Here is a 21930-nt window from a genome sequence, read left to right as displayed (position 1 = left end):
CTTTAAAAAATAACTGTGCAATGTCAAATGGGTAAACAATGCAATTTATTCTATTTGTAGGTTTTATTTTAGCAGGTTGTGCAACTTTTCTATAAAATATTAGTTTTACAAATATGATTTTTCATAATAATTCGACTTTGTAAAACAGTTAAAGTGCAAACCAATTAAAATGGCAATTATAAGACTTGTTAAACAACAAAGGTGAATGCCTGAATGTGCAAAACATTGTGCACTAAAGGTTCAAGCTGCCATGATGATGAACCAACGTAATCAATCACTGGTACCCTCAAGCAAGTGAATTTCTGATCAGACTATGCCTGAATTGTTTTAGCTCCTGAATGTACACCAAGTCTGACACAAATAGGCATTAAATGAAGTATAAGGGAGAGGATTGTCACTGGGCTCTTTGGCTACAGGGAAAAACTGGAAAATTGTAAATGAAGTCAAGAATGTTTTTACAGTAAAAGCAATGAGCGAGCAAGACGACATTAAATGTTTACTATAGAACACACTGAAGAAGAACACAAACTGGCCTTTTTGAAACATGAGCACATTGTGCTTTTAAATACAATTATTACACTGGATTAATTAGTTTAAACAAACCCATCAGGTTGGTATTTTCGAAATCTGTTCAGCTGCTTTTTACATATTTATAAATAGTTTTTGCTGATGGTTGCTTAATTGCAGTTGACTTATTTGTAGTAAAGAAAGTTGACTGGACTAAGTTGATCACTTAGGGTGATTTTAAATTCAGCCTGAAAATCCACAGAATGAACAGAAAGTCATGGACATCACGTCCTTTGTGTTGGCACAGGATTAAATAGTAGAGGTAGGAAGAAAAGCTAAGATCTAGTCTAAAATTTCTAAATTATTTGTATCACGATCAAATGTGGAGTGCCCAGGACAATGTATATTATTTACAACTTATGGCACAAATTCCAATGGAAGGCGTTTCTTAATCTTTGCATTGCAACGTTGCTGTACCTGTCTGAAAGGAAGCTGTCATCATTGAAACTTTCCAGGTTTTATTCCAAAAAAGAAAGTGTCCCAGCAATCCAAATTGTTTAAAATAGTGTCTGATGCATGACTCGGAGTCAGAGATTCCAGAGTTTAAAGAGCAATTATCTTACCTTATAGTTTTTTAAGCACTCTTACTCAATTTAGATTCCTGCTTAGGTCGTAAAACTACAGTAAAAAGTTAAATTTGGTAGGGTTCCTAGAGCTCATATGTCCTTGTGGACCAAACTGCGGAGTATCCGGAGGCGAGACATGACTTCGTCCCAGTCCAGGTAGGCGCCTTCCAGGTGTCGCAATCTCTCTGGGCTGCTAATGTAGCTCTTTCGTCCGTGCAGCAGACGCCAGTTATCGAAGGTCACCAAGTCACCTGAAATACAGCAACACCCAAAGATCAGAGACTGAATTATGAGGTACATCTAACTAGACTCAAGCTTGGCTACGGTTAGTGGAGTGAAAATATCTAGAATCAACAAAGAGCAGTACACAGTAGCTATTGGTAATGCTATGATGTAATAGCACCCAGGACCAGCTCCCACACAGTCACTGTGATATTTGTGAGCAGGTCTTTTATTTAATGTACATTTATTGTAATTTGTTAATTAAAATATACATGGCCTTAAAACAGATGTCTACACGAGTTCACTTGGTTGTGAGGAAAGCAGTCTGGACAATAACATTTATTGGAATTAGATTCTTTCTGTGACTCAGCCAGCTTCAGAATGTTTTATTGTTTTTGCACGAGGTGGAAATGGTACATCCACTTATTTTTAGACATTTGGGTTTTAGCACAGTATATGTGAGGAGGGCTATCAGTGGTGTGGAGCCACAGTAACAACACAGAAACCACAGGTTTTCTTTATAAATTAAACACTAAAACAAGACAACACCCTTCTTGATATAATACAACCATAGATTGAGGATCTGTCACTGGTGGATGCTACAACTCCTCCTTTAAGGCAGATGTTTTGTGAAGAAATCTAAAATGCATTTATGCCCATTTCTAAATTTGGCTGTTTAGCTAATGCAACAGTCAAAAGTCACCAACTACAAGGGTAGGACAGATTAGGACCTATGTGGCTTTTATAAATATATCTTTAAGTAATTCTGTAGTCTTATGGCTTTTGCTAAAATTTGATGTCCTAACATGTGCAGCAGTGTCTTTACTTCATCTTTGTCACTTGATGCTTCAGACTCTGGGCGACTATTAAGAGAAGGTTACGCAGGACTTGGGTAATTTAATTTGGTTTTACAGTGACCGAGATGACAGTGACATTTATGTCATTGCGACCTTGAAGGTGATGACAAAACTGTACCACTTCATGTTCTGTTTACAACAAGCCCGAGTGGATCCTCCTCTCTCAAAGTCTTAAAGACACTTCTACACAATCTTTTTTGGTTGTTTGTTCTATTTTATTTTCACGTTGTCTTCTGAATTAAATGGTCAAGACCCCAGCCTTCAAAAACTATGGAAACTGACCTGGCCCCATTGTGTAGGTGACCACGTTTTCTGGTCGATTCATAATGTTGACAAAAGCCTTCAGTGCTCTGTAGAAGGGCTGAACCTGGTGTAGCGGGAGGTCCAACACTGAATCCCTGGTGGCATTGTTATAGTTAATCCTCGCAAGTCGGCCCTCAGCATCCAGGCTGCTCACAGAAGGAGGGTGTAGGACAAAAAAAATGTGTTTTTATTAGAGTAGAACGAATTAACCAATTAACTCTGCATGGCCTTTGAATACAGTGCAACTACTGTGTAACTACAAATAAGAAGTTAAGAGGTTCCACTTCAAATTTAAGAAAAAAATAAAGTAGTTAGAAATACATTTGTTAACTACCTGAAAGTAATTGTGGTCCATAGTTTCATTAATTTGCCTTACTTAAATATTGCAACTGACAGTGATAAGGCAATAAATCTCACAGTCCTAACAGATATTAATACTGCTGAACAACTAGTTCATGTTTAAATAATGAACAAAACAAGAAACGTTGTGTTCCTTGGGTTAAGGAAAACCTGTGGGGCATTTTCCCAATTCTGAGACATTTCATAAACTCAAGGATTAAATTAAATAGGCTAATAGGTTAAGATAGTCTAACTATATACAGAAATGAACTACTGGCTCCCTTTTGTTTTACCCTGAAAATAAGGCCTCATTTGTTTCTTAGATACATTCATTAGATAAGTAAAAATATTTCAAGGACAAGATGTTAAATGGACACATTCAAATTGAGAGAGGGGTGTTTTGAAATCATTATTGTTGTTTTGATGAATGAATTTATTTTTTATATGCTATTGAACACTTAATTGTGTGGGATAATTGATGATTGTACAAAGGCCCGAATAATTTTGGAAATAAAAAAAAAAGAATTCCCTTGCGAAGAGATATTGAAGTGCTCCAAAAAGTGTAGAAATAAGCCAAGATCATACAGACTTGTAGACCATATTCAAACCTCTGTGTCAGTGTATTGACCTTTATGTCAATAAACCTAACTTCACATTTGAACTTTTGAGTTTTGACTTTGAAAACTTTTGAAACAACAATAGCCTGAAGTATGTGGGAACATAAACATTTTATAAACAAATCTAATTCTGACACTATTCTGCCCGGGTCTTCAACATGATTTTGGAAGTCTCATGAATGGTTGTAATACTTCTGAACAGCAGATGGCAGTGTCTCATTTCAAATCACACAAACACACACACACACTGCCACACTCACTGGTAAGATGTACCACTGCATCTTTTTTATGATTGTCATTTCAGTTTATTGCAGAGTTAGAATTTTTGCCCCATACAGGGATAATAAATGTGTGTGTGTGTGTGTGTCTGTCTCTGTGTGTGAGAGATCAGAAAGACCATCTCCACTTACTCGATGATGCGTTTCTTGGACTGCAGCATGAAGTCACAGTAGTCCGTCCCTGTGTCGGTGAAGTCCACGTGGAGCGTGGTGAGTGTTCTGAAGGCCTCTGGGTCTTCTCTCTGCAACTGCTCGGCCATGTGGAAGCCGTCCACCACCTCACTTTCCCCTCCCTCCACAGCCTGATTGATGCAGTGCAGAAACTGCACCTACAACAGAACAGCCCAACACACACATGCCGCACAAATGCTTGTTTTACAACTCTAATGGCAAAAGCCAAATGCCAGTTGAAACAAACTTATAAAAGCAGCATATAAATTCTTTAGCAATACGATGGCGGTTTAGTGAAGTTTAATCCTCTAATTAGACCCTTTCAATCCGATTTTACCCACCCCAGGTGCAAAGTGTAATGCAGGGTAGTCTGTATGGAGACCGAGCGTTCCTGAAGTGTAGGCTACATTGTTTGCCATGTACTTGTCCTGGACCTGCCATGTGTGCCTGAGGACAAAGATAACATTCATTAATAAACTCCACGTTAATAATTTAACTTTGGCTTTAGAGGATCAGCAGCGTCAATTAGGCTGTGTAGAGAAAAGGATGAGATGAGATGAACTTTGCAGGGATCCCTGAGGGGAAACTGGACAGCTTTATGCGAATGCTTAGACTTTAGCCTCTGAAATAGATACTTCATTGAGATGCAGCAGGAGTCAAGCACTAATGAGGTAAAGTTATCTTCCATGTTCTGTTTGCATGCCTCGTTTGGATGCACGACTCGTAAAACAGTCAAGTCTCTCTGATGGCAGTCCTTCAGCTGTAGTCTGTAGCCTCTTTACTTCCAGCAGTATGAGCTCATCTGCTGGCAGTGGAAAAGCTTTACGCTCCAAACCTCTGTTCTGACTGAGTGCACCAGGTAATTCCAATGGCTTAAAAAAGCTGGAATGTTTTTAGGTTGTTTCCCTACTCTCTGTCCTCAAGTAATCAACACTCCAATAAGTCAAAGTGAACTCTGGAGTGATAAAAGAGTCAACAGGCACCCTCTTCTTCTGCATGCAAATGAAATTAATCAAATCTACAGATATTTGACCAGTGGAAACATTTTCCTAAACATTAATATTGTAAAGTGAGAATCCTTCTTCAGAAAATGTGGATGCATTTTTGGTGATGTATATAAACATCTTTTGTATTTAGGTTTTAAAAATCACATGAACCTGGCTCTGCTCCAGCCAAATTTTGCTAAGTGGAAAATTCAACAACTCAAAATTTAGTGTGGAGCCAGATTATTAAACAGTGGCTTGGCTGAGGATGGCTGGCGCAAAATGGATGAACGTCACAGAGTCTTACCCGTAGAATGTCAGTCTGAGATAACCAATCCTCTCAGCAAGTCTGGCCACTTGGCCTTGCTCCGCCGGAGCCCCCCTCAGGTAGACGATGCCAACACGACGCAGGGCCAAGAGCCAAGCCAGTGCTGCCTTATCGTCAAGCAGGACTTCGTGGTAGTCGGCTGTGGGAATGCGCAGCGTGGAGTCCCAGTAATAACGCTCTGAAATGGGAAGGACATGGAAAGAGATTTGCAGCGCATACACACAGCCGTCTTCTTTTGGCTTTTGTCTGTCTGACAAGCAGTAAGCCTTGTCTGCAATGCCCCAACACAAAGCTTTACCTCCCAACACCGTGTCTTTGTTCTGTACAACAAGGACAGAGTGAACTATAAGACAACAGCATCATCGGGTGTTACATTCAGATTTCCTTCTGAACTCTGTCTACTGTAAACCTGTATTAATTTGTGGTTGAGTGAGAACATGAATATTCTTTTTTTATTGCACAGTCCCTCCACACCACATCAATAAACCTTAATGATTGTTTAACTTAACACAGGATATTGGCAGGGTGTTGCACGGCAACAGAATTCACTGTTGTTATCTTGAATATATCGATTTCACTTAATGTTTGGACTAAAGATAGCTCGTTCAATATTATACCGATGCTCATTTCAACTGAAAAAAATTCATCAGAACCATGCAGGTGTGCAGCAGGGATGAGTCGAAGTGCTCTCCATTCTTTTAACAGACAAGAAAGAAAATGGACAGGGAAAACAAAATGCCCAAAGAATATGCGCATGATTTATTTCTTATGGTGTTTTAAAGAAAGCAGGCTAGGAGTAAAGGAAATCAACTCAATACAGCACACTTTCTATCAAATGAAGTACATTTCTTTACTTATCAACACGTAGTTACATTTGTCTGTATTTTAGAAATTGCAAATACTATAACCAAATTTCTTTTAAAGGAAACAATTAATGTATGAGTCTATTATCAGCCCCTCCCTGTTCAATGTTGCAGCTTGCCATTGCGTGTGATAGTCTGCATACTTCAAGATGAACAGCTCACCGAGACAAATCAGTATGCATTCATCAGACAGACAGAAGTGGAAAAAAACTATCCTCCCACTGCTCTCCACCCAGCTGGCTCGACTCGTTTTTCCATTGAGTCTCTCTCCGGTGACTTCCACAGAAACAGCTGCTAAGTACATTTGCGCAAGGAGGCGGAGGAGGAGGATCTAACTGAGGAGGTTGTGTACCTGTGTGATGTTCATGGCTCCTCCTTGTGTCTCTTTTCAGTAACCACTAGCTTCCAAACAACGTTCAAAGTGGCTACATCACACGCAGGTTACAAGGCTAAAGCTTGGAGGCAGCGGACACACAGGGTGAGCCAGCTGAACTTCACGTGTAATTTAATTTGATTTTTATTCTTTTAAAGTGTCTAAAACACTTTAAAAACCTAAATCTAAAATGTGAGTGTCCAGTCTGAAAGTTATCAAGATTTACAGCTGCAACAAACCGATTTCAGTGTCTTGTTTTTAAAGGCAGAGGGGCACAAAGCACAGCGAGATGCACATCAGTCAGAAACACAGCAATCACCATGACTCGCAGACCTCCCCCCCAGGCTGTTGTCACAAACAATCAGGTTCTGGCCACACACTTCAAAGGGTCAACAAGACCCCGCATGTTAAAACTCGTCAAGGAGGTAGTGGGAAACAAAGCCAGAGAATAAGACACTGGGTTAAAGGTCAAACTTGAATGTTACAGTTACTCTTGTGAAACTGGACCTAGATCTCTTGGATTGAAACTCTGTAATTAAGAGTGTCACCTGTGAGAAAGAGGCCACAGCACTATGCAAATACATCAGCTGTGGAGTCCTGGCTGCAGTTCAGTTCAAATCTCATTCTAAAAAGGACCTCGCCTGCACTGCTACAGATAAAAAAAAAAAACAGCTCACATGCAGAAGAGATAAAAGAAAATGCCAGTCGTGCAAAGTATACTTATTCAAATACTCCACCTAAGTGCAGTTTTGAGGAAATAAGTTTAAATCACTATTAGATTGATATTGTCCAATAACTGTACATTTCATAAATTATTTGATAATCAAATATTAACATATTATATACATTAACATATTAACTGTAATTTAACTGCACTTCCATTCACATCGCCACATATATTGCTAGAGCCCAGATACCACATCATCCACACTTCCATTTACAGGATACTTGTTTAAGTCTCATTACTTCTGTCACAATGGCAATGTTGTCATTTGACTGACAAATTCTGGGATTTCATGACATTATCTCCCGGACCACTACTGTAGGTGAATAAGCGATTAATTACCATCCCACATTCACATTCTCATTCCATATCCAAACATACATTTCCACCTATTTGTGCATAATTGCCATGTGTTGTAGTTATTTGTCTAGTGAGCTGTGATTGTGATTATGTGCAACTGATATTTGCCTTTGTCTACATCAGTACAACTTTCACATAAAAGTTGTCATTTGATCCATTGTTAAAAATATGAAATATGCTGTTAAGAGCAGTTTCAAGAAAGCAATCTGAAGTCTTTTTCCATCACTGAAGAACTTCGAGTGACATTTGGAAGAGGTGACTACACTTAATACTTTGGAAAACTGACTAATCTTTTACAAAAAGACAGACATGAGTGGTTATTAATACCTTAATCCGTATGTGTCAGCGTTAAGATGGAAAAACAGACAAAGAACGCAATGACCTGGAAAAACCTGACAAATAAAGAAAGTGAAAGTAAGGTGAAAGGTACATCTGATGCTTGTCATGTTTGCATGCAGGCTTAAGTGTCCTGTAACAGTAAACCTGGACGTGTACTAGTACGTCATAGTATAGTATGTCCTTGTTGAACTGGGCCTTACAGATGTGCAGCACTAAACACTCCACTCTCACCAGTGGCAAATTCATCACAGTTAATTATTTTTTTCTTCTATCTTCTGGAAAGGCTGGTGCATCTACAGAGCCAATGAGAAATCAATCTCACTCTCATCCATAGTTTCCAGTTTTCACCTCCGGTTATAGAGATATGATGCAGAATTACTACAGATATCTAATAAACATTTGTGTACAGGACAAAAAAAAAACAGCAAGGAAGCATCAAAACAGAAACCCTTGAGTTTCTACTACTGTATGTGCTTACTGGTGTGAAATTGTAGCAATTCCAGGCGTATGCTTGAAGGGACACCTCTGACATTCTGACAAGATAGTATATGTACATAATTCCTCCCCTGTTTTCCCCTTGGTTGTGGTCTGCTACAGTGGCTTTTCCAGATGAGGAAACATGAAGCCATGGCTCCTGTGGCTGTCAGGCAGCTCATGGCAGTTTGGCTCTCTCCTCACTGTTTAAGCTCTCGTCTGCAGATGGGAGCACCTTCAAAGCCCTGCTTGCATCACTGCAGTTATCCAGACAGCTTTTGTTTTGACTTGGCTAAGTTTTATCACAGAGCTCGTATCAGCTCACTTCACTTGGCTTCTGTGGAATGCAGAGTGGAAAGCACGTAGCCACAAAGCAATAAACAAAAAGAAAAGACTTTGTAGTTAAGATGCAAGTTGTTGTTTATACTAAAAACATGGCTAATAAAGAAAAACACAATAATATCAATAATAATATATTCCATCATATGATGCATATGTTTTTTCATGAGTATTACTACTTTTGCTTTTTTAAATTATTTTCAATACCTTTCCTATGTAATACATATTTAAATTATTGTACTGATACTTTTACCCCAACTCTAAGTAAAATATTGTAGTATCTCTGTCAACAATGAATAAAGTATGTTACCCACTGTAACTTTGTTTCATGCTTTATATTATAGGGGCATAAAAGGAAGACTGCAAAATAATATATATCTGTAATTAACTGAAATAGCCAAAACAAAAAAACATTTATTTATTTCTGTATTTATTTATTTATTCCACATTTATTTCTATCTAGATTTGTTCTTCTGGTCTAATAATGAGGAAGGCTGTCACTCTTGGCTCCTTGTTTGTTCTCATTGGCGCATCCATGTAAGAGTTCAGTGCTACATTACATTTGAATTTAATTTTAATTTGAGTTTATTGCTGTACTGTATACCACTTGACCCTCATGTACAATTTGCTCTGTGCTAGTTGAAAGTGCAAATCCACAAGCTGCCAACACATCAGCTGTAACATGGATCTGCCATTGAGAAGGACATGAGGACAGCCTGCTTTATTATGATACAATAAGAAGGAATACAGAAAGAAACATGTGAAAATGAATAGTATGGGAATAAAAATATTGGAAAAATATAAAAATAGATAAATTTGGACATAAATAAAACATGTAAATTGTAGTAAAGTGCATTCTATTTGCTATAATTGTCTTTGAGTTAATTCGACAACTTGAGTCCATCGGAGGAATTGTTTTGACATAGTTGAGAAAGGCACACCTATGTATTAAAAGGTGCCACAATTCACATTTCATGTCATGGCAAAAATGAAACCATTCTGTAGACTTTTGCGAGAAATTGTGGCAAGGCACAGATCAAATCAAGGGTATAAAGTAATTTCTAAAGCTTTAAGTGTTCACAGGAGCGCAATGACCTCAAAGATTCTGAAATGGAAAAGGTTTTGAACCACCAGGGCAATGGTCATTATAACGGGGCTTCAAAAGTCCTCTGCAGAGATAGGAATGAAAATTTTAGGAGCACACCACCAGTCAGGCCTTAATGGAGTGCTTTGAAGGAAACCACTTCGCTCAAGGTGTGTCAAATTGCATTTAGGTGGACTCAGGAGTATCAGGAGAAAGATTATATTGGTCTGGTTAAACAAATGATTTAACTATTGTGCAGACTTATGTGTGTGAAACACCAGCGACTGGTCATAATGTCAGGATTTAAAATTGAGAGAAGGATAAATGGAGCCAAATACATCGAAATCCTTCAAGAGAAACTGATTCAGGGGCATAAAGACCTGACACATGAAGCATGCATCAAGGACAACAGTAAAGTCAGTTCAGGACTAAGCTCTGGCTGTCCTCGACTGGCCCAGCCATAGTACAGACTGACACCTCATTAAATATATGTGCATAAACATGAAGATCACAGACATTCTCAATCCAATTATGATGGAGGCTGAGAGGATCTACCAGGAAGACTGGACATTACAAGAACGGAACAGCACATTTTTTGGCAGCTTGCTGTTATTTTGGCATTATTTATTTACCAATGTAAAATAACATTTAACTATTGAGATGACCTCAGATTCAGACTCAGATGACCGCAATGTGATACTGTCCATGAATGCATCAGGAGCAGAGCATTAGCTTTACACAGACAGAGGCACACACTATTCAGTATATCTTTCTTAAAATACAACCTGAGCACAAAGGCAAAGGTTAGGTCCACTTACAACAAGAGGAGAGAAAATATCCAACCCGACTAACTTGTATTTTCTGTTAGGAGTATTAAATGAAACTAAACAAAAAATTAAGGATGTAACAGAAAATGCCTCACAACTACTAGTCACTACAGATCTTTACAAAGGTTTAAAATTGTAAGACGTTTTAAAGTAATCCGTCTCACTAAGCTAATGATTCCAGTCATGGGAAAATTAAAAAGAAGCCGTTATATTCCAGGTAACAAGCATACAAAACTTACTCTACCGTCTAATTTGACAAACACACCTTTATTTATGAAACAGACCTAGATGACAGGGAAGCCAACTCTGCATTCCCAGTGTGCTGCAGACAGAGTGAACTGTGTTTTCTCACTGGAAAGCTGCAGGCCCTCAACACACACTAATCCAAATTCAACTCTCCATCAGCGGATTCGGGTTCCTTGTGGTAGTTTGTCAAATTCTGTCCTTTTTGCAAACTTATGCTCAGTGCTTTCAGAATTATTTGAAGCACCAAGCTGGAAATCTGGCTTGCCAAATGAATGAAAAATCCAATCATCATAATCACTTAGCTTTCCATGCAGTGTGATGTAAAGGCATTTAAATAAAAATAAAAATAAACACTGATAAAGAAAAACGGATTTAACCCAAATATAGTTGATCCATGAAGGCATTACATGGATTACACAGAAAAAACAAACAAACAAAACGGTATGTGGGTGAAAATAGTGGAATTGGGATGAGCTCTACTTTTCTAGAAAGAGGTATCTATACATAGAGGGTTTGCACGACCACTAAGATTTTGGACAAGTCTTATGCCCTAAATGATCCATTATGGTACAGTACAAAATGTTTAAAGCTTGTTCTGATAAATGAAACACTCTTGTCGTGGTTTATAGTTTGAATTCCTTGAATTACTTTCAGGTTAATAACATGTACATTTGTATGACATCATATGTTTGGAAATCTATTCTGCTCAAGCTGTAAATGGCGTGTGAAGTGATGGTCAGGTTTGGAAGGATATACAGGTTTTTCCGATGATGGACCTTTACTGCTATGTTTCCAGGAGCCTTTCTGTCAACTGACGAGTGATGACATAGACGCCTAAATTCAGACCAGATGGCAGAGGGAAAATACTGTATCAGCAAGACAGGGAATTGACAAATCGGCTCCTACTTGGCTCCGTTATAGAATCCGTCAGCAGACTTAGTGGAGAAATGTCCAAAATATAGTGAGGCAGTTTATGTCGGCCTCGGACCAATCAGTCAATATGTTTACAGTAACTGTCTCACTTCAAATGTAACGCTAATTGGTGCATACTATCGATATTCAAAACAGGAAATTAAGTCAACTACAAAAACTTCACACTACCACAAGCCACACAGCAAATTACTGCTGACAGAACTTCAATTAAAGTCAGTCATATCTCTCACGGGTTCTCTCTTCAGCATCTGTATCTATTCCAGTATGCGGAGATTAATGTGTTTTGCAAATGACTTGTGCACTAAAATGAATTGACTACTTTGACGTAAAATCCATTCTTCTACCCATTATCTGTAACCGGGTCAGGGGGGCTAGAGTAAATCCCGGCAGTCATTTGGTGAGAGGCGTGGTACAACCTGGACAGGTCTCACACAGAGAAACATACACAACCATTCATACTCACATTCACAGCTACAGGCAATTTAGAGTCACTAATTATCCTAACATGCGTGTCTTTGGACTACGGAAGGAAACCGGAGTACCTGAAGGAAACCCATGCAAGAACGGGAAGTCTTGACTTTATTATGTATAGTTTCTTGAAATGATTTTGTTGTGAATTGGTACTATATATGTAAAGATAAACTGAATTAAAATACTCCTGTACCATCTGAAAACTGACTGATTGAAAGTCTTAGATGGGATGTCTCAAATATATTGAAAGACAAGACTATTTTGAGCTCCACTTGGGGACTCAGCCAGTCTGATTTAAATAGTTGGATAGCTACTCCAAAATGTATGCAAAGACCAAAAGAAAATGTGCCAGTGTTTCTGTGCTGACACATACATTTTCATCAGCAGAAAATTCTTATGAACATGGGCATGGCAAAATTTATGCATCATTGATTTATGGTGCAAATCATAAGAGCCAAAAGCTGATAAAATCCTTTTTTCCATTTCATCCTCTAAACAACTGAAAAGGTAGTTCTGAAGTGCAATGGATCCAAAATTTTTAGTAGGTTTAACATAAATATGCATCAAAAGCGAGGCCCTAAAATGGCTGTGAACGGAGTGGATCAGGTCTAACCGATTTATGTTTTAGGTCAAAAAGATAAAAACATTATATGTGCCAAGCCAGTTGCTGGTCATCTGTCTGCATTTGTATTAGAATGTATTACCAAGTACTAGATACAGATCTTAATGCTGCTAATTTTATTTAAGACCGGACATTAAAAAGTAAGGACATGGATGCTTTTGACAATCTATAGAAAACATATTCACAGAAACACCTGTTATAATCTGAGAAAACTTATCACACTTTCAGTGTCATCAATGCTCAGTTTATCATACTCCACAGCATCTACAGTACATTACAAAACATTTCTCAAATTTTTCCAACAAACCCTTTCAACATTTTCTGATGTATTTACAGGAGACCTTGAAATCGGATAAACCTTACATACTCTGTCCAGAAAACAAGGGTTGTGAGATGGAACAGGGTTTCTAAGTCTAGTCCTCACTAGGCAATTTGTTAAAACATTTTGTGGTGTATGCAGTATTACTCATCCTGCAAAAAACCCTGATGAAGTCCATGTGTTGAAAACTGTTGTTCCAATATGTCCGCACCTTAATTCAATCAAATATGTAGAACTGGAACCAAAATCTGTGACGACACACGCAAGTTCGTCTTTGCTGTAGACCTTCATTGTTCTCCAAAAACTATTAAAACAGATCAGCCAGACACAGAAATGTTGCTCCATTCAAAAGTACTTCATCAGAAAAAAAATGCAGGGTTTTTCCTGCATGGAGAATTAGGGGGTGGCCCTCTCCTTCAAATTTCATACCACCTTCATACCTTGTAAAAACTATTTGATTTAACATGTATTTACAACATAGCCAATTGCACCAAAACAGCTAATCCAGGTTCAGACTCAGACTGACAGACATCAACCATTAGTAGAGACAATATATTGATGGTTTAATGGGCCAAGTTAAAAATATGATAACTTTATAGTAGGGCCAAAGCTATCCTTTAACAGGCCAAACTCAAGAATTTTAAGCTGGTACACAAACACACACACAAATAAATGTAATTTAATTTATCCAATTTAATGAGAAACACTGCTCAAATTTAAAATTTGCTAGACATACTCTAGATGGTAACTCCATTAAAACATAAAGTTAGTGATTAAATGAACAAGTGTAATAAAACAGTGTGTAAATATTTATAGTAAACTAGGGAATGCTCATGAAGGCATCTTGGAAAGAACACTGACTATATTAAAACAATACCAAGTGAGGTGGTGGGTAACTGAATAAGAGTGTTCAAGCATATTTGGACTTTTTGAAAAATCCATTTAACCTATTTCACATCCATCAATGACATGGAATTAGTTATGATTCCCAGCCCAACTAAATAAACATGACAAGCACAAAATGGGAGGCCTGAGATGATGACATGGTTGAAATTCAAAGTGAGTACATCACTGACATATTTATCAGTGAAAGGAAGAATCACTACAGATAAGAACGTGACTGACACAAGCCTTTGGTGTTCCTGGGGGCAATTCAACATTCTAACTGTAACAAGTGACGTAAAACGTTTAAAGTCCACCTGCCAGCATGAGAAATAAAAAAATTATAAAAAAACTGGTGAACTATTAAGGTCCTGAACACATCTACGAATCAAATGTAAATACCTGCACTGATGAGGAGAGAGAAAAATGTGTTTCATAAAAACACAAACATTTGACAGCAGGCCTGTCACACACACACACACACACGGTGACTAAAGATGTCAACTACTACATCATTCACTGTAATGCTCACTAATGAAAAGAAGACTTAAATGAAGCAAAGTATTAAGCAAATTCTAGTTTTGACCTAGTGGCATTAGAAGAAAAGTCAGTCATGTTGATATTTTGCTATATTTCACACACACACACACACACACACACACACACACACACACACACACACACACACACACACACACACACACACCATCTATCTACAACTGCAAAATGTATTTATTCTGATGCAAGGATTAATTTTTGAATTGAATTCCATGATGATACATTACAATTTGGTAGATATTTGAAACGAGCCCTAAGTGCCAACCTCATGGTGTCGCTGGAGGAAAAGTGAGATCACCAAAGGTAGCTGGATTTGTTTAGAGAAATGTCTGAAGTGAGGGCCAACAAATCAACCAACAAACATATAAACTATACTTTGCCTAACAAACTCAAATGCACTAGCTGGGGATAGTCTTAGTTTGTGTGATTAGAAACTAAAAATGTAACCAAAATGCCTCAAAGACAATCCCAAAAATAAAGCATCTAAACTCTTTCCAATATCTGTTCTTTTAATTAACAGGCAACAAACCTAACTAACTCGTAACCATTACAAGCTGGCATTAAAATACAAGCTAGAAATATGGCATCAAAACAACAGTATCTTGGAATATTTGAGCTTTCGTGAGAAAATGTAAGAACCCCTCAGTCTCTGACACCAGGGAGAGTTATATTTCCTGCTAACATATATCTCCAGGTTCAGGGATTTGCCAAAGGAAGGAAACACTGACAGTGGTGAGCTTGTGTTTGGTTAGAACATACAGATTTTTGCTCGACCTGCAAATAATTTTTCCATATGGTTGGGGGGGGGGGGTCTGAATGAGATTCTCACATTTATACAGACATCAGCTTTTCAGAATGTACACTGCCGTACACTGTTTCGCATGCAGATATACTGAACAGTTCACTCTTGTTTGGAGAAGATGTGCAAAGACAAGAAACTAGAGATTCTGACAAACAACATGTGCATTCAATACACAAAAGTAAACATTTGAAAAAAAAAAGGCCTGAAGAACTGGCTGATAAGTACTATGCATGGAAATTCCTTTTAGGATATACTGTCTCAGAATGATGGAAAATAGAAATTTGCTCACTAATCAGCTCGATTAATTTTCCTGCTTCACACAAATCGAAAAGCAGACAGAACTCATTCCAGTCGATTCCTATTTTTGTGACTAATGCAGAGATTGAAAAAGTCTTTATATAATAAGTAGCCTTCAATAGTACTAATTTAAATTTCACACCAATAATAGCTGCTGCTGAACTACATACTGTGGTTATACAACTCCATAGAAACGGTAAAAGCAAAAGAAAAAACATTACTTCAGATAAAAATGACCAGAGTATAGAACAGGCTAAATAACATTCCCAGAGCTCAAATTATCATATGGACCTTACAGCGTGCTACACTTTCACTGTTGAGAACACTTTACCGGCAGACTTGGGCCTGTAAAATCTTGTTGCATTGCAAGAAAAAGGAAACAAATTTAAACTGTGGGCTACACTGTAGTGGGTAAACACCACAGAGTAGTAAAGAGTGAGAACACAAGCAAAGTCCTTGGAGATGAATGCTGATAACCATCCATCTTTTCAGATTTCCCCAGTATTTATTGGTGCTAGGAATTTGAGGCTGGTGCCCATGAGGAAATAATTAAACCACAGAGAGTGTGTGCACACACGTCATCTTGTATTGTGTTGTTTTGGTGTTTGAGCTTAGTAGTTGCTACCAGGACTGCTTCTGACTCTGAGCTCAGAGTGGCTAAACAAATCTATACTACTAAAGGATTGTAAATTGCTACGAAGGGGGGAATCTCTTTCCATCTTAACATAAATGGAGACACACAGACACACATAACCTTAATCAGCCTGCAAAAGAGCAGGAGCCACTCAGCCCTGTGGATCCTTCAGGACCATGTGTGTGTACACACACCGACTACAGTCCATCCCCTGCTCCACTGATGTGCCGCTACCTTGTTCCACAGCTGAACTTTCTCCTCTGCTGTCTGGCAGACTGTAAAGAGTATTGGGCTGTTGTAAATGTACTGTAAAATGACTTCTCTTTCCAGTCTTTAGAAAAACCTCTTTCCTTTAACAACCCTGTTATGTTATTGAGAAAAAAAATTATGTGGAAAGAAGAGTTTGAATCAGGGGCATCGGTGTTCCCCAAAAAAAGGTTAGCAGGAAAGTACTCAAATGGTCATTTAACAGTTCTACACACACAAACCAAAAAGCTGCTGCTTAATTACGTAATAGTCACAATCATTTTGTTCACAACTGCTCAATCTCAGCTTGTTGCCAAATGTAATTTGTGTTTACCCATGACGTTTCAAATCAAAATATATTTCTTTTTAAGTTGCCACTTTTTTTTATAATTAAACGGTAAACACAGCAAATTTAAACTAATTGAATTTAAGTTTGTTTCATTAAAGGCAAGGATTACTGTTGTCAGCAGAAGGTATTTAAAAACATCAGTAGCTGTCAGACTAACAAATCATATAGATTAGGAGAGGTGATGAAGGAAACATGGCCAACAATGTCTTGAGTGCACAAAGACACAAAATATCAAGAACAAAAGCACAAACTACAGTTAGTAATTTAACACTCCAGTAGAGGGTTTCATTTCAGCTGTCCAACCTTAAATACTTACATACTTAATCAACAATGTTAGACAGCCAAAAAAAAAAAAAAACCCAAAGATGTGCATCATCTTGTCCTGTGTCGTGGTATTTCAGTTCAGCAATAATGAAGGTACTTTATTGATCAGTAAATAAATTGCTTCAGCAGAAACATTTTCACCAGCATTAAGGAAATGACACAATTATGCACTTTGCATTACAGTGCAAGGAAAATATCAAACTTAACTCATCTATTGTGCAAACTGTGTTTTTCTGAAATTAGGGATATTTCTGTGAATAAAAGACAAAGGTGTGTATCTCCAGTGAAACATAATACTCAGAATGATATGTGGTTGCAGTAAGAAAGGCGTTTCTCATGACAAGCTTCATTCCTCTGCCAGTTTGAAATTAGGTAGCATTCACTGTTTGGCAAGAAGACAAACTGCTGTACACTGACGCTGCTTTGAAATGCAATAATTCATGACAGTGTTAGTTCATCTTGTTATTATACAACAGCTGTTTTCTGATTTACAGCGTCCTTAAAAAAAACAAACTATCTTTCATCACTACATAATATCAACAACAGAGAAATCAATTACAAAGACATTATTGGCTACCGAACAATTTTGCTCAATCGCTACATTTGACAGTAGTTTGCAGTAATTCTTTGTATTTTTTAACTATATCATTACAATGCCATCTCTAACAGCACCACTGACATTGGAGATGAGCACATTATATTTTTTAACCTATAACACAAATTCAATTAAAAGTTTCACATGAACCTAAGGTTCACTGGAACCTAAAATAGAAAGGTAGCATGCCGGAGGCGTACTTGTTACAAACAACAGGATCCCATTACCTCTATGTGGCTATTTTTGTGTTTTACTATTCTTTAGAATATCTAAAACTGATCCACTGACCAAATCATACAGATTAAGTCTTAGTAGTGTATTAGTAGTTGATGTTTGTATTAAAGCACTGCTAATAAATGCAGCTCAGTGTGGCTACCCCCTGCTGTGAGGCTTGGCATAGAGTAGCTAAAGCAGTATAATTAAGGCTTATAGAAAAGTCCTAATTGAGGTGATGGTGCCAGTTAAAAATGACATTAAAATGGCCCATTTATTTTATTAATAACATAAAGGTTAGACTGACCATTGAGGAAAAGCTCTTCCTGCATAGCTTGTCTGGCAGCAGGAGAGAAACAGTGTTTCTTCAGCCAGTCGGCATCAAACACACTGGTGTGCTGGTCGGGCCACACAATGGACACCTGTGCAGAGATCAAAAGCACACTGATCACAGCTGACCAGTGTTGTAGCTCTTTTACCATGTTTCCACCTCCTAATACTTTGTTACAATAAGCCTGTAATCAACTGTAAGTGGTTAGTCTTTCTTTAGTTAAAAGGAGAAAGAGTTAAAGGTGAAGTGACAACCAGTCACTGTCGATTCTCCAATTTGCAAAAGTAACATTTTGGGATTTCAGCTTGAAAACTGGTTAAAAGGACTAAACATTCATTCATCATTCATTAAAACAGCTATAGACAACTCAATTAATGGCTAAACGTTGGAGCTCAAATGTGATGTAATTAAAACGGACAGCAGTGAGTCAAGCCTCACAAACCTCATGTCCACCTCTTAAGTTTGTTTAGCGAACTTATAAATTAACTTTCACGCATAATAATAATTTGGAGAACTGTTTTAATCACATTTTTTCTCTTTCTGTGGTTGGAGTAGTGTCCACGCATCGCACCAGAATGTCACACATCACCACTCTATGGGACCCCAGTGGAAGGACACAGGAGTCCACACTGCTCACAATGATTAAGTGGTTGTGATATAATATTAGGTGTAGCTTCAAAAGAAAATTAAAAATGTATATAGTTTGGATTATTTGTTTGGAAAATAATTTACTCAGTCCATTACTTAAACTAGAATATGCTTGTGCTCCGTGTCACACAGAACATGGAGCAGAAGTATATGTAGTCACATGGCCAGACAGGCTTTAGATGTGTTTTTGTAAAGCCAAGATTTACCCCTGCTACCACAAACAAACATCCACTTACTGGAATATGAACATTTAAGTTAATGCACCCAAAAATTATGTGGAATAAGTTCCATATGCTACACTAAGATATACATTCTTTAAACTAATACTGGACATTTAGACATGTAAAAAACATAGTAGTACCTACTTTATTGTCATTGGTGACCTCTACAATGTCAACACCTGTGTGGATATCAAGTTCTGACATCAACAGTTTCCGGGCTTTCGCCGAGTGCAGGGTGCAATGTGGACACTGGCAGTTGTCTCTCAGCCAAGTAAATGGATACAGGCTGTGGCCTCCATCCTCCCACTCAACCTCCATCAATCTCTCCTCATCCAGAGCCCGGACATGCCTCACTGAGTGCCGAGCCACAGGGAGGGAGGCTGACCCCAGTGTATGCTGGCCGTGAAGCTGCACTGAAGACAGACAACAGGGTACTGGACCTGGTGTACGACGAGCCCTCAGAGCCTGGCAGACCATGGCAGAGGTCCTCCTCTGCAGGGCAGGCAGGGCAAAACGTGCAAATGTACTCATCCACATTTCTGAACAGTTCCCTTGGGGCAACTATGTTTCCAGGTCAGAAAGCAACTCTGTAGTGAATAAGAAAGCAAAGCAATAACATGAAAAAAAGCTGATGATGTTAAATGAAATGACCATAATTTAAACATTTCAGAAAAATATGACACAAGTGCCAGTAAATACACAATTATATATCACAGAGTTTATCTAAAGGTAACGTTAGAAAGATTGTTGAATTAAAGGCAAATGTGACTTTAAGTAAAAGTCCTCTCTATTTAATAGTCCATTTAAGGCGCAAAATCATGGTACAACACTTGTTTTTGAACCCTGCCAAGATCACTGGCCCCAGTTCAAGCTGTTAGCTTAATACGAGACTTTGGGAATTGTGACTGGTTGCTTCTGTGCCAACCAGAGGCATTTTACCGCTGGTCTGCTGAGTATGTTTTGGAAAGATCTGGGCAAAGCTAAAGAGTAAAAAAAAAAAAAAACAAAGAAGTATTTTAATAAAAAACACACTACGCTCCATAATCCTCCACCTGTGTTCATCTTGGGAGTTGTTTCTCTGTGCCTGTGAAGAACCCAGAGTGATGTCATTGCTTAGTTCGAATTAGCATAAACATTCATGATTTGGGATAAACAGAAGAGACACAATCTGGCAGCTCTTTCACTAAAATTGTAAAAGTAGTCAGCACATTCAAGATACACTGTAACACCATGACTTAATTCTTCATAAATTATCAATGAATTATAATTTATTAAATAAATAACTAAATAAGGTCAAAAGTCAAAAAGATTATGCTACAGTGGTCAAATTAATTAAAAGGAAAATGACTTTCTGTTGATCTTTACAAACTGCTACTAACAGAGCAGCCTGTGTACACTATAGGAAGTGTATCATTTTTTAAATATGTTTGAACAAAGTTGTCAAAAAAAAAAGTCCAAATATGGGAACTGAGATTATTTTGAGGAGAAAATGCATTGTCAGCCGAATAGCACAGACTGTTCACAGGGACTAGTAGCTTTACATTCACTCACTATATTTATGTTCAATGGACATTGGCCTTGTTCCAAACCAACGTTCTGAGATTCGTGAAATAGCTGCTGCAACATTCAAATCTGGGATTGATGGAAGACTATCTATCTTCTAACTGTAGGGGAGTTGAGCAGTTAAACGTTGTCTTGTTTAAGTTTGATGTTCATGAAATTCTGGCCAACTCTGCTGTACATTGGGGTTTTACAAATATTCTGTACTTGCAAAATATCTGTAAACACTGAGCTGTACACAGTTGCTCCAGCAGTCACATCCCAACCAGCTAGATAGTGGGTCTGTGTTTGATCAGCACACAGAACGTGCAGTGACAACAACTTGTCCAGTTGTTGGACACAGCTTATGTGTAAAATACATGTTTAGCCTTGAGTATTTTTGCTTTAAGCAATGGGCTAGTTTGCTTGTTAGCTAACGTTAGCCCCCCCCCACCCCGCCCCCTGCGCACCAGTTAACATCCTACTTTGTAAGCTAACGCGGAAGCTAACCAGTCTAACTTCTTCTACGTTTAGAGCCTTTTTGCTTTAACGTTTCCCCATTAATGTCTTTAAAAAAGCGATGAAAACAAAAGCGTTTTCAGTACCTGTGATCTTTAGACGACCGTTCCTCCTCACAGCGAGCGTTGCCTCCGTCAACACAAACGCCGGCTGTCAGTGAGAGAAAGTAGGTGAAAGGTTGACCGGGTGGCTGCATGACATAACCGCTGCAAGTGCATTGACATGGATGTGTTTCCATTACCAACAGTGATAAGGTATCACATCCCTGCAGACGGGCGTTTCTACTGTGTTAACACGTGTATTGAAACAATTAAAGGGTGAATTCACAATTTTGCATGTGGGTCCTAAAACAATTCCCAGGAGCCCCCCAAGAGCCTGAACCACACTTTCCTGGCTGTGATCTTGCTTTAGCCCTTGTTCGTATAGGCCGTGAACATATCCTTCCTTAAGGCTTTACAATGGAAGTGACGGGGGCAAAACACACAGTCCCTGTCCTAAAATGTATCTATGCAATTATGTTTCCAAAGCCAATATTAGATCATCATAACAAATGGGCATTCTTTGAAA

The 21930-nt window shown here is 38.2% G+C and overlaps 1 protein-coding gene across 1 annotated transcript; it reads right to left on the bottom strand.

Moving 5' to 3' along the window:
• Positions 1 to 28: 28 nt before the first annotated feature.
• bbox1 (butyrobetaine (gamma), 2-oxoglutarate dioxygenase (gamma-butyrobetaine hydroxylase) 1) lies at positions 29 to 21601 on the bottom strand. Its single transcript, XM_067495688.1, has 8 exons — positions 21450 to 21601; positions 19450 to 19892; positions 18413 to 18527; positions 5211 to 5409; positions 4262 to 4367; positions 3882 to 4078; positions 2495 to 2661; positions 29 to 1384 (listed from the first exon to the last, which is right to left on the bottom strand). The coding sequence occupies exons 2-8, from the start codon at positions 19840 to 19842 to the stop codon at positions 1224 to 1226; spliced, it is 1338 nt and encodes a 445-aa protein (XP_067351789.1). The 5' UTR covers positions 19843 to 19892; positions 21450 to 21601; the 3' UTR covers positions 29 to 1223.
• Between the last annotated feature and the right edge of the window lie 329 nt (positions 21602 to 21930).

Source organism: Channa argus, chromosome 2 (assembly GCF_033026475.1).
Source record: "Channa argus isolate prfri chromosome 2, Channa argus male v1.0, whole genome shotgun sequence".
NCBI lineage: Eukaryota > Metazoa > Chordata > Actinopteri > Anabantiformes > Channidae > Channa > Channa argus.
Note: the sequence above shows the minus strand (reverse complement) of the source record. Positions and strands in the feature narration are given on the sequence as shown.